The sequence below is a fragment of the Manis javanica genome, chromosome 2 (assembly GCF_040802235.1).
Source record: "Manis javanica isolate MJ-LG chromosome 2, MJ_LKY, whole genome shotgun sequence".
NCBI lineage: Eukaryota > Metazoa > Chordata > Mammalia > Pholidota > Manidae > Manis > Manis javanica.
Genome location: NC_133157.1, coordinates 33,301,496 through 33,314,455, shown reverse-complemented (window position 1 = coordinate 33,314,455; position 12,960 = coordinate 33,301,496). Strand labels below are relative to the sequence as shown.

General features: G+C 46.8%; 1 protein-coding gene across 13 annotated transcripts in view; it reads left to right on the top strand.

Moving 5' to 3' along the window:
- The window catches only part of FRMPD1 (FERM and PDZ domain containing 1), a 127,442-nt gene extending 115,055 nt beyond the window's left edge, over window positions 1-12,387 (top strand). For all 13 annotated transcript variants that reach the window (XM_073227413.1, XM_073227407.1, XM_073227422.1 and 10 more), the window contains 4 exons: window positions 4,466-4,648; window positions 5,472-5,619; window positions 7,587-8,375; window positions 9,886-12,387. In XM_073227413.1, the coding sequence (XP_073083514.1) occupies window positions 4,466-4,648; window positions 5,472-5,619; window positions 7,587-8,375; window positions 9,886-12,254 (3,489 nt within the window). In that variant the 3' untranslated portion in view covers window positions 12,255-12,387. The remainder of the gene's footprint in view (window positions 1-4,465; window positions 4,649-5,471; window positions 5,620-7,586; window positions 8,376-9,885) is intronic.
- The last annotated feature ends 573 nt before the right edge of the window (window positions 12,388-12,960 follow it).

Here is a 12,960-nt window from a genome sequence, read left to right as displayed (position 1 = left end):
ATTTCTGTGGAGTCTGTCGTGATTTTTCCATTCTCATTTCTGATTCTGTTGATTTGTGTTGATTCTCTTTTTCTCTTAATAAGTTTGGCTAGAGGCTTATCTATTTTGTTTATTTTCTCAAAGAACCAGTTCTTGATTTCATTGGTTTTTGCTATTGTTTTATTCTTCTCAATTTTGTTTATTTCTTCTCTGATCTTTATTATGTCCCTCCTTCTGCTGACTTTAGGCTTCATTTGTTCTTCTTTTTCCAGTTTCGATAATTGTGACATTAGACTATTCATTTGGGTTCGTTCTTCCTTCTTCAAATGTGCCTGGATCGCTATATACTTTCCTCTTAAGACTGCTTTTGTTGCATCCCACAGAAGTTGGGGCTTTGTGTTGTTGTTGTCATTTGTTTCTATATATTCCTTGATCTCTATTTTAATTTGTTCATTGATCCATTGATTATTTAGGAGCATGTTGTTAAGCCTCCATGTGTTTGTGAGCCTTTTTGTTTTCTTTGTAGAATTTATTTCTAGTTTTATACCTTTGTGGTCTGAAAAATTGGTTGGTAGAATTTCAGTATTTTGGATTTTGCTGAGGCTCTTTTTGTGGGCTACTATGTGGTCTATTCTGGAGAATGTTCCATGTGCACTTGAGAAGAATGCATATCCTGTTGCTTTTGGATGTAGAGTTCTATAGATGTCTATTAGGTCCATCTGCTCTACTGTATTGTTCAGTGCCTCCGTGTCCTTACTTATTTTCTGCCCAGTGGATCTATCCTTTGCGGTGAGTGGTGTGTTGAAGTCTCCTAAAATGAATGCATTTCATTCTATTTCCCCCTTTAGTTCTGTTAGTATTTGTTTCACATATGTTGGTGCTCCTGTGTTGGGTGCATATATATTTAGAATGGTTATATCCTCTTGTTGGACTGAGCCCTTTATAATTATGTAATGTCCTTCTTTATCTCTTGTTACTTTCTTTGTTTTGAAGTCTATTTTGTCTGATACTAGTACTGCAACCCCTGCTTTCTTCTCGCTGTTGTTTGCCTGAAATATGTTTTTCCATCCCTTGATTTTTAGTCTGTGCATGGCTTTGGGTTTGAGGTGAGTTTCTTGTAAGCAGCATATAGATGGGTCTTGCTTTTTTATCCATTCTATTACTCTGTGTCTTTTGATTGGTGCATTAAGTCCATTTACATTTAGAGTGACTATTGAAAGATATGTACTTATTGCCATTGCAGGCTTTAGATTCGTGGTTACCAAATGTTCAAGGTTAGCTTCTTTAGTATCTTACTGCCTAATTTAGCTCGCTTATTGAGCTGTTATATACACTGTCTGGAGATTCTTTTCTTCTCTCCCTTCTTATTCCTCCTCCTCCATTCTTTATATGTTGTTTGTTTTATTCTGTGCTCTTTTGTGTTTCCTTTAACTGCTTTTAGTGGGTAGTTGATCTTATTTTTTGCCTTTAGTTAGTATTTGGTTGGTCTGCTTTCTTTGCTGTGATTTTATTTTCTCTGGTGACATCTGCTTAGTCTTAGGAGTGCTCCCGTCTAGAACAGTCCCTCTAAAATACCCTGTAGAGGTGGTTTGTGGGAGGCAAATTCCCTCAAATTTTGCTTGTCTGGGAATTGTTTAATCCATCCTTAATATTTAAATGATAATCGTGCTGGATACAGTATCCTTGGTTCAAGGCCCTTCTGTTTCATTGCATTAAATATATCATGCCATTCTCTTCTGGCCTCTAAGGTTTCTGTTGAGAAGTCTGATGATAGCCTGATGGGTTTTCCTTTATAGGTGACCCTTTTCTCTCTAGCTGCCTTTAAAACTCTTTGCTTGTCCTTGATCTTTGCCATTTTAATTATTATGTGTCTTGGTGTTGTCCTCCTTGGGTCCTTTCTGTTGGGAGTTGTGTGTATTTCCATGGTCTGCTCAATTATTTCCTCCCCCAGTTTGGGGAAGTTTTCAGCAATTATTTTTTCAAAGACACTTTCTATCCCTTTTTCTCTCTCTTCTTCTTCTGGTACCCCTATAATACGGATATTGTTCCTTTTGGATTGGTCACAGAGTTCTCTTAATATTGTTTCATTCCTGGAGATCCTTTTATCTCTCTCTGTGTCAGCTTCTATGCGTTCCTGTTCTCTGTTTTCTATTCCATCAATGGCCTCTTGCATCTTATCCATTCTGCTTATAAATCCTTCCAGAGTTTGTTTCACTTCTGTAATCTCCTTCCAGACATCTGTAATCTCCCTCCAGACATCTGTAATCTCCCTCCGGACTTCATCCCTTAGGTCTTGTATATTTCTCTGCATCTCTGTCAGCATGTTTATGATTTTTATTTTGAATTCTTTTTCAGGAAGACTGGTTAGGTCTGTCTCCTTCTCAGGTGTTGTCTCTGTTATCTTGGTCTGCCTGAAATTTTGCCTTTTCATGGTGATAGAGATAGTTTGCAGAGCTGGCACAAGTGATGGCTAGAAGAACTTCCCTTCTTGTTGGTTTATGGCCTTCCTCTCCTGGGAGAACAGCAACCTCTAGTGGCTTGTGCTGGGAAGCTGTGCACAGACGGGGCTTCTGATTCTTGACTGGCCACTATGGAGTTTATCTCTGCTGTTGCCGTGGGCGTGGCCTGCCTCGGGCTGCTGCTCTAATATGGTGGAGCCAGGTTAGAGGGGGAACGGCTGGGAGGCTATTTATCTCCATGAGGGGCCTTCATGCTCCCTGCTGCCCAGGGGGTTACAGTGCCCAGAGTTCCCCAGATTTGTGGAGCCCTACTTTTATAAAAGACATTGGAGGTCCTCTGAAGACCAATGTGTCTTGTAGCCTAAAATTCCTGAGGACTCTGTCATGTACTCAAATTTGTTTGGGATGCCAAATATCCTGCCTCTGGAGAGTGTTTATCAGACCCTTGCTTGGTGCCAGTCCTGTGACAGATGCTGGGGGAGGCAGAGCTGAATAAGACATAATTTCCTGGAATGATAGACCAAAGTACCCAGCAGAACAAAGCAAAGCCATGAGAGATGTAGGGGGCTACTGCTGTGGAGTTGCCACTGCTAGCTGCAGGTTGAGTATGAACCTTACTCAACTTGCGGAAAGTTATAAGTATGGGAAGAAGAAGAGATTAAGGAAAGTCAAGAAGGTTGGATTTGGCCCAGTTTCAGTGTAGAGGAAAAACATTCTAAAGGAAAGATCCTGTAGTTTACTCTGATCCTTTGGGTTTACAAAAGTGAAAAGGAAAAATCGGAAATCATTAAGGACAGATAGGAATGTTAGACTGACTTCCAAGCTAGGACCCTGATTATTAGAGGAGAAGAACTCAAGGGTAATCCTGAGAAAGGAAAAGAGAAGCAAGAGTCCTCTACTCTGTTACCCATTGCTCCTCCAGCTTTTGTTTAAGAGCCCAGGCCTAGAGCTATGAGTTTGTTGAGGGTCAGTGCCTAGGGGTGTGGTTCAAGGGAACTCTCCCCTACCACTCAATCAGCCCCAGAACCCCCCATAACAGTTTGCCAATTAGCAATTTCTTTTATATATTACCAAAGCCCTTACAGTGGATTTCATGTACCTCTCAACCATTTAATGTGGTGGGTCAATTTAATCAGATTGCTGATCTAACAGTGTAGATGGAAAAAGAGAATCAATGTTTTGAGAGAAAGGAAGAGCATCAGACAGTCAGGAGAAGGGAGAAACAGATTGAATCTTTGTACAAGTAGACTTACCAAAGGTGGCAAAGAGACTAGATCACAGAGACAAAGGCTTGAGGTGTAAGAAAAACTTGCCCTTTTCCCAAGGGCTAAGCCTGCCCTCTCCCACTTGTCAAGTTCCTGTCCCCAGTACCCCTTTACGTTTCCTTTCTAAGGAAAGAACTGGCAATCGGAGAAAAATGCCAACCTCAGTGAGCTGAATCAAGGTGCTGACTGGGCACTGGGGGGTTAAAAATGTAGATAAATGGAGACTCTGTTGTCAGGGACTTTACATGGAATATGAGACTTGAATACAAATAATTGCAGTAAGAAGTCATCGCTCAGGGTTAACAGTGAAGTACAGAGAAAGTGGTGTGCAGCAATACAGAGGAAAAGGTCTATTCTGGTTTGAGAAGACAGATCAGGCAGATGTTTTCCATAGGCAGTAGGTTTTGATGGAGGCTTTTAAAAAGGGGGACAGGACTGTGAGAGGTAATGACAGGGAAGGGATTTCAAGAGAAGAGCATGACATGGGTAGAGGTACATGGGTGTGAAAGTATGGGTTGTGTTTATGGAGCAGAGGACAGTCCTGTGGTTTGTCTCTATTGTGAGGGGAGATAAATTTATGCTTAATTTAATGGTAGATGGGGTCCAGATTAGACTGTTGCCTAATTTGGTAGTCTGGGAGAGTGGTGGTGAGGACTTGAAGTAGTAATCAAGGGTTACAGACAGCAGTATCACATCTTACACATACAATGTGTTTTCACTAGCCTGTGAGTGGAAATTAATTCCCCTTCCACCTTTCTGTAGTTACAGGATAGAGAATCCTACATTGCCCTTCTGGTTGGAGCCAAGTATGGGATTAGCCAAATTATCAACAGCAAGCTCAACATCATGTCCACGTTGGCAGAGTTTGCAAACATCAGCCGTGTGGAGCTGACAGAAGAGTCTGAGAAAGTGAGCATGGTCAGAGTGTATCTTCAGGATGTCAAGGTAACACACAAGGAAGAGATTTTGAATCTAGCTTCTGGATTTTGGGGCTAAATCATTCTAGGGTAACAAGTGAGTTTGGATATTAGCAAAGTGTAATGTCGAACATTTTGCTTAAGAGAAAGTATTATCCATCCTGTCCCATCCAAGAAAAAGTGGTGGAAAAGGTATATTTTCTTGGGAAGTTTCCTTTTTTAAAAAAAAAACTGAACTGAACTATATAACTTCCCTGATGGGTTCAGAAACTTAGATGGATGCACCAGATGGGACTGGGATGGCTGCCTAAGAGTTTTGAGTCGCAGCAACTAAAATGGGTAAATGAGGGCAGGGCACTTCTGGAGCCTCTCTGGAAGGCCTTACATTTACCCTGCCTTTCTTTGCTTTAATCCCAACCTGCCCAAGGGCGGTATTTTATTCTTCTTTTCACCTCACTCTCCTGCATGCGCTCTCACTCCTTTTCCTTTTCCAGGTCAGGTGTTGAATGGGCCCCATTGCATGAATGGACAGGGTGGGGTGGGGTGGTTGGGAAGAGGAGCGGGACTAGGGGATAAAGAGGTGGGTAGGAGACATTTTAGAGATTCGATGGGAGGAGCCCACTGTGTGTGCCCAAGTGTGTGTGTGTATGTGTGTGCGTGCACGTGTATGTGCACTCACACATGCATGTGTGGTTGTGTGTGTGCATGCACCTGCATCAACACTTATTTCAAGTAGCCTGTTGACTATGGCTGAGTTACTTGGAATCTCTCATTGGCCCCATCTGGGCTTGTCAGTGTTCAGACTGTCCCTTTGCTCTTTAAAAGCATAAGAGCTCTCTTTACCTTCAAAGGTTCTCACTTTGCTGCTGGAATCCAACAGTGCGAAAGACCTAGCCTGCCTGGTTGCTGGGTACTACAGACTGTTTGTTGACCCCGTTACTTCCGTTTTCCTCTGGCCGGGAAACAAACAACAGGTGCACCGGGTATCTGCTGAAGAAGGTGAGGTGCTGAGGCTTGCTCCGGTATGGGCAGGCCCATTTCACTGCCTAACAGGAGGGCGAGAATTCATTTGGGCTAAGACTTCCACTCACATAGATGAGAACCATTTCTCCATTTAATTTCTGGTTAATAGTTGATCTTTCCAAAATCCTAACTAGAGAAGTTTTCTCTGTACCTGAGAGTCCCCTAAAACCAAGGAATTCTGTTGAAGGTCTCTGATTCCCTTAGTGTTTCCTAAAATCATCTTAAGATCCACTGTATTTTATCTTTATTTTTCAGCAAGAAGAGATGTCACTTGTTTGTTCAGAAGGTACAGATGACCTAGCTTCTCATTCCACATCTATGTATTCTTTTGCACTCTCGTGAATTATAATAGAAATTCTCAGCCTTACATTACAACCCCTTTAGAAGAAGGGGGTGCCTGGAGATAGAAGGGACTCAAAATCTTATCACATAAGAAATGAAGCAGTGGATGTCGAATGAGGTGAACAGCTTCCCAGGCCAACCTCCGCTTTCTGTCAGGTTTTTGCCTCAGCACTGTTGATGCAGCATTTCCTCACTGATTGGCTAATAAATGTTTAGCAACTGTCTCTGCAGGGAAAATAAAACAAAGCCCTGATTTGAAGCAATTGCCTATTCCATGGTATAAATGCTCCCACCATAGTTAATTTCAAGCTACCAGCGTGATGTCACTGAGCATGAAGGTGGGAAGAGATGCTCAGTAGCACACCACTGTATAGCATATCCTCCATCTGGATAAAATTGGCATAAATAATCTCAAGAGATTAGATGATAGATGAAGGAAAGTAGTTAGGAAACATTGAGTTTGGGGTACTTATTGCCTTTGTCTAACACAATTTATGAACAAGAGATAATACTTCAGAGGCTAGTCAGGGAGAAATGCTGAGTGGGAATGGTTGGGGAGGTCTGGTGGTGGAAGGGACGGCTTCTGCAGGGCAGGTGGCAGTGGGCAGAGGAGGAGGTATTTGAAATAGATCTTGAACTTGCTGGAGTTAACCAGGCAAAGAAAAGAAGATAGATCATTGAAAGCAGAGGGGACAACTGGAGGCGTGACACAAAGGGCATGGTCACAATCTGCGAAAAGCTCTGTGGTCGCGGTGGCAGGCTGCCAAGGAGCTGTCAGGGCCGTCCTGTGAGAGGTCGTGACGTCGGGGGAGAGCTCAGGCTCCTCCCTGTAGGCAGGGGAGGCCATCAGAAGGTTCAGGTAGAGTGTGACATGCTCAAAGGGAAGTTTTTAGAAAGATCATGCAGGAGGCTTGTAGAAAAGAAAGCAGGTAGAAAAGAAAAGAGATTGGAGACCTGGCTTAATGCCCCCAGACTTCCCACCCATGAATTCTTCCTGAGCACTAGCAGCTGAATGAGTTTTCAGTGTGTTAAAAGCCCTGGAGCACCAGTGGGTCCCCAAGGCCTGGCTTCAGAATGGTGTCAGCCTAGCAGCTCAGAATCCCCCATAAAGTTGCTGAAAAAACAGATTCTCAGGCTCCACTTCCTAGCTCCTTGGCTCGGTACATCAGAGCTAGGGCTAGGGAATTGTTTTATTTTTAAAATATGATGCCCTACCTGATTTTAATGCCCAGATGGGGCAGAGAGGAGATTGGAGGAGGGGCTTAGCAAACCTGGGTGATGCTGCCTAGAACCAAGTGAAATCCAATTAAATACACACCATGTTTCCATGAAGACATAGCTGCTCTTGGAAGTAGGGATGGAGGTAATACCATTCTCTTTAGGTGGTTCAGATAGACGTGGGAAAGGATGCCCAGTGATGTGGGAAGAACATGGGATTTGGCGTTCCCCAGAGCCTGTGTCAGCCAGTATAACATGATCTGGGTCAGTCAACCTTCTGGACCTCAGTTTTCTCATCTGGAAAATGGGAGGAAGGAGGACATTTAAGCACCTGCCAGTTCATGAATGCTGTTTTGTAACCCTCAGTGTCCCCTGTGCTGCAGGCTATGAATCCAGGGCATGCAGCGACTCAGAAGAGTCCTCCGAAGTAGACTGTGTGCTGGAGCCTCTCTCTGACAGACACCTGCTGATGCTGGGCCCCTGCAGACTGCTTGTAAAAGAGGAACAGCCTCCTGGGGACAGTCCCATGTCTGAGGGGGCCAGGAAAGGCCCAAGCCCCTGCGGGGTCAGCAGCATGACAGACAGTGCTGAGTCCGAGGCATCTGACTCGGCCAACACCGAGAGCCGAGGCTGTAGGACCAGTGGCTCCAGTGAGTCCGTGGATGCCCTGGAAGAGGACGACTTTGACGCCTGCTCCTCCAGCCAGTCCGGATTCTTCCACTTTGCCTCGCCAGGCTTCCCAGAGGGTCTTGATTCCAACAACCAAGAGGAGAGAAGCAGGGTTGAAACCAGCAGCTTCCTCTGTCTCCTGGACCTGGCGCAGACACCCAACCCTCCATTCCAGAAGACAGAGCTTTCCGAGAGTCCCACTCCTGAAACATTCAGCTGGGGACCTGAACTGAGTGCAGCCAGGCTGGACCCCAGGCTGCATGAGGGCAGCAGGACCGACTACTACAGCCTGTGCTCCAGGGTCTCCCCCGCCAGCCACCTGAGCGACAGCTCAGAGAGCACAGCTTCCTGGCAAGGTGGGGACCTGCTGGCCTTGGGGCAGCAGGGCTGGACAGAGGCTCAGCCCAGCTCTAGACTGGAAGCCCTGGCCTTTGAGGAGGGCAGCTCGGATGAGGAATATTATGATGCAGCTGACAAGCTCACACCCCCTGACGTCCTCTCAGGTAAGCCGTCCCCAGCAAGTCTGCACACCCGGCAGGCAGCTCCTGAGTACCCACTGTGGGTAGGGACCAAGCTTGAGTGGAAAACACATAGGTAGAGCAGGGTCTTGTCTTTTTCTGAGGAAGTCCACCTGGGCTTAGGGGACCAGATTACAAGCATCATGACTTCAAGTCAGGGATAAAAGGGAGAATCAGAACTGTGGGTATGCAGAGATAAGAGGCATTAATTCAACAGTGGGAATCAGGGTTGGCTTCCAGAAGAGGTGGCAGATGGGCTGGGTCTTGTGAAATGGACAGAATTCACCTAGAAAGAGAAGGGTTTGACTAGAGTCCCCAGCAGAGGGAAGTGGCCATGTCATTGTTGACTCCAAGGCAGCATTAAATGAGACCTTGAAGCAAGAGGAACCTAACTGAGAGATGGCTGGTGCCCCTCTGGGTTCTGACCTGGCTCCTGACTCACCGTGGGAGCCTCTTTTTTCCTCTCCCCTTCAAGGCCTCATCACCCAAGGGCCTAGTTTAAATGCTACAGATTCCAAGGTCCCCGCCTCAGAGATTCTGACTGAAGAGGTGTGAGAAGTAGCCTAGGACTTGATAAGGTTTTTAATAAGGTACAGCCAGGTTGGAAACAGTGGGTCTGAGTATAAAAGCCCTCTGATTCTCAAGTGCTAGGCTGTGATTCCAATTCCTCTGGCTGATTCCCAGGACTCTTCACAGAAGTGCTTCTCCACTCAGAAAGATCCATCCTGGTTTGCACAAAACCCCTCATGCCTGCATCGAAGAGTCGTGGCCACTTTTTGTTCAAGGAAAGCGCCCTTAGAACCCTCACTTGTGTAGTGACAGTAATAACAACAGCTTCCTCCAGGGAGCAGCTGTCAGGCACAGGTCTGTGCTAGGACTTCGATATGCACTAATGCACTTACCTGCCTAGCCGTGCTGACTGATACCATTGGTACTGACTGACTTGGGCTAACATAAGCACAAAAAAGAAGTGTTGGAAGGATGTAAGATTATAGAATTTCCAGCACAGGTGGAGAACAGCTCAGGCACCAGAAGGAACCAGATCAGGAGGTTGGATAGCAGGATTTCTCATCATACAGTCAGGATCCTGTGGCTGCAAAGAATGGGATCTACTTTTACTTATTTATTTTTCAATCAATGTGTTTGAGTTTGAAATTCTAGGGAATTTGTGGCTGACTTTCTAGGTCATAACTCTGGCGTCTTGGCTGGTATGGTTAGGGCACCTTCCAACAGACCACTGGGGAGATAGATGTCATTTCCTGAAAGGAAGTTAGGGTGCTGTGACCAAAAGACAATGAAATGGATCTTGGGCAACCAAGAATAAAAAATGCCTGCTGCAGTTAGTATCACCAGATGAGGAAAGTGAGCAGGTCAAGATGTCTGAGGTTATACAGCCCAGCCAGGATTTGAACCTAGGCAATCCTGAGCCCTGAGCCTATGCTCTGTAAATGTATTTTTATGCTTTTCATGTACTTTTTCTTTTCTTGATTCTCAGGGCCCAGAGCTATGTCTGCTGGAGAACCCAGTGCCACAGGCTTGCAGAATAAGGCTAGTTCTTGCAGCCCTGAGGACAGCCTGAATCCCCCAGATGGAAGACAGCCAAGCAGAAGGGGAGGAGTGAAGAAGTATGCAAAGACTCTGAGAAAAAGAAGGTCTTTCCTACAGACTGACTACACCTGTCAGGTCTCCTTTCCCCTTGTGCCATCAGCCTCCCTGGAGAGCATGGACGACTTGTGCTACTATGACCGGCAGCCCTATCTTGCCCTCAGTGCACCCTCACCTACTGTGTCCTCTCTGCAGGACATGCAAGGTGAGCCCACCCTCCTGGAAACCAAGGCCCTGGGGCTGCTGGCTCCCCTGAGGGAGACCAAGAGCAAAAGCCCAGCCTCCCGGATCATGGAGATGGAGCCTGAGACCATGGAAACCAAGTCGGTCATCGACTCTCGAGTGTCTTCTATTTCTGCCATTCGCCTCCGGATTGATCCCAACCATGAAGAAAATTCTGAGATTGCCCCTTTGACAGCTACTGTTGCCAGTTCCCCAGCAAGCAGCCCTCACTGTTCCAACCCAGGCTCATCTAGCCCAGACACAACTCAGGCAGGACCTTCCCAAACCTTATCTCCATCTCAAGACTTGGATGGTAGTGCCCCCAAAGAACTTGCTGCAGAGCTTGGAGATAGTACTTCCTCCCTCTCTGGTGCTGGCCCAAACCCAAATATAATCTGCCTGGCCATCAGCCCAGGGCCTCATATTGGCTCTCAAGGAGATACACTAGAGCTGGGAGGAGCCCAGTTAGAAACAGGACTGGGATTCTTGCTGGCAAATCATATGCAAGAAACTACCCCCAAATACATAGGCCCTTTGTTGTGTACTCAGGATAGGCCTGCAAGTGGTGAATGTGGAATTAATCCAGGAGAGAAGACAGCTTCTTTCCCTACAAAGGAGGAAGAACAAGAACAATTCTCTCTGGAACATGATGGAGAAGTTACAAACAAAAATGGCAACGACTTATTACATGATGAACCTGGGGAGGATTCGGGTGATGCCAAGGGTGCCACATCAGATGCTGTCGCACAGACAATCAGTGCACCAGTTGGTGGAGTAACAGCCGCGCTCTCCTTGGGGACTCCTGTAACAGGGACTCAGCACACCCCAGCACGTTCCCCCACAAGCCCCCAGGAGCAAAGCAGAGAAGCCCCAGGCCAAGCCCATGAGAAACAGAAACTTTGGGCAGAGCTGGATTTAGACCCTGATTTCTTACTTCAGGACCAGACTGTTCCATCAGGCTTCCCACTAGCGGTAGTCAAAGCAGAGCCACTTAACCACGTGATGGGGGAAGATACCATCCCTAGGGACACACCTCAGCAGGCCTGTTTGAATCCAGGAAGTTCTCTGCCAAACTTACTACCATGTCCCCAAGAGGAGCCCCACTTAGAAAGTTTAAGCCATTGTTCTCTGTCAGAAAGCAAAGAGAAAAGCCCTAGCATCTGCCTTCCTGCTGAGAAGGCTTTCCTGTGCTTTGCGCCAGAAACCCATCCTAAAGTTTCCGCCAGTCTCAGGATGGCCACATCTTTGGGGTTTGCAGGTATGAATGAGATGGTGGCACCCAGGATTGGGATGGAGCAGTGCAGCTGCCAGTTCTCCTATGCCACATGCTTCCATGGCCTGCAGCCAGAGACAGAGGAAGAAGACAGGGACTTGGAAGCACAGCCCACAGCCCCCCTCACATCACCTCCCTCTGCAGGGAGCTGGTTGGCCCTGCCCTGGAGGCCTGCCAGGGCCCACAGCTGCAGTGCCCAGCCCCTGTTGAGGAATAGGCACATCTGGCCAGAGTACTGCTCCAGGGCTCTCAGACAGCTGAGAGCTTCCCCTACCGGCACTGCTGAGGCCTTCATCCAACTCATGGAGAACTTGCTGGAATTACAAGACATTTTAGAAGCATCCTGGGGGAATGGGAACAAACACCCCCCAGAGAAGTGCACCTGGCATTTTTCTGAAAGCCGGGGCCGCCTCTGCATGGGCTCCCAGAAACTTCTGTCAAGCTGTCAGCATGTGATCAGAATGGACCAGTCCCCGGAAGAGATGCAGGGTGCTGTGCATGACACCTTCCAGCACCTGGTCCAGCTGGCTAGCATGTGCTTCCAGTTCACACACTGCAACCGCTGCTCTGCCCGGCACAGGGAAGTGGTGGGGAACCTGAGGGATGTGGTATACTCCTATCACCAGTTTGTGAAGGCTGCTAAGGTGACCTGTGAAAGAGGCTACCACGACCTGAGTGTGAAACTCTTGGTGCGTCAGTGCACAGCCCTCACAGCTGCTGTGTTCTGTCTGACCCAGAAGTTCCGGGCATCCACTGCCCTGTGAGCAGGCCCTTTGCCCAAGCCCCCAGCCCTGCCCTGTCTTGGACACTTTTCTGAGAGGCTCCTTCCATTCTTCCACCCAACCCTCTCAAATGTTTACTGTTTAGAGTATTCAAATAAACTCCTGCTTAATCTTGGCCTGAGTCATAGAGTGATGATGAGTTTGGGTCAGAAGCTCATATTCAACTCATATTCATTCAACAAACATTCACTAGGTACCTCCTCTGGGCCCAGCCATGCACTAGGAGCTTAGGATATAAAGATGAATAAGACAAGTCCCTGTACCTGGTTAGGATGCTCACAGACACTCGTGGTGGGATTGGGGGGGAACTACAGATAAATATGTCACCATCAGTAAAGTGTGCACTCTAACACGTGCATACCCTGAGGTGTGCAGAAGCAAGGGGATTACAAACTATGCTAGGGAGGTGGGAATGAAAGAGGAAGGTAGAGGTCACTGAACAACAGTCTTGACTTCTCGTATTGATTTGGAAATAATCTTTGCAAATAGGAGTGAATACATATGATGCAGGGTGCTGTGTATGACACCTTCCAGCACCTGGTCCAGCTGGCCAGCAGCTGGTTTCGGTGTGCAGCATCTGCACCTGGAGGCCTGGTATTCTGCAACAAGCACAGGTTGCCACTAGGTGACAGTAAGTTCCTTAGTTGCATAGCCACCCACAGCCAGGTATGTTCTGTGATTTATCTGA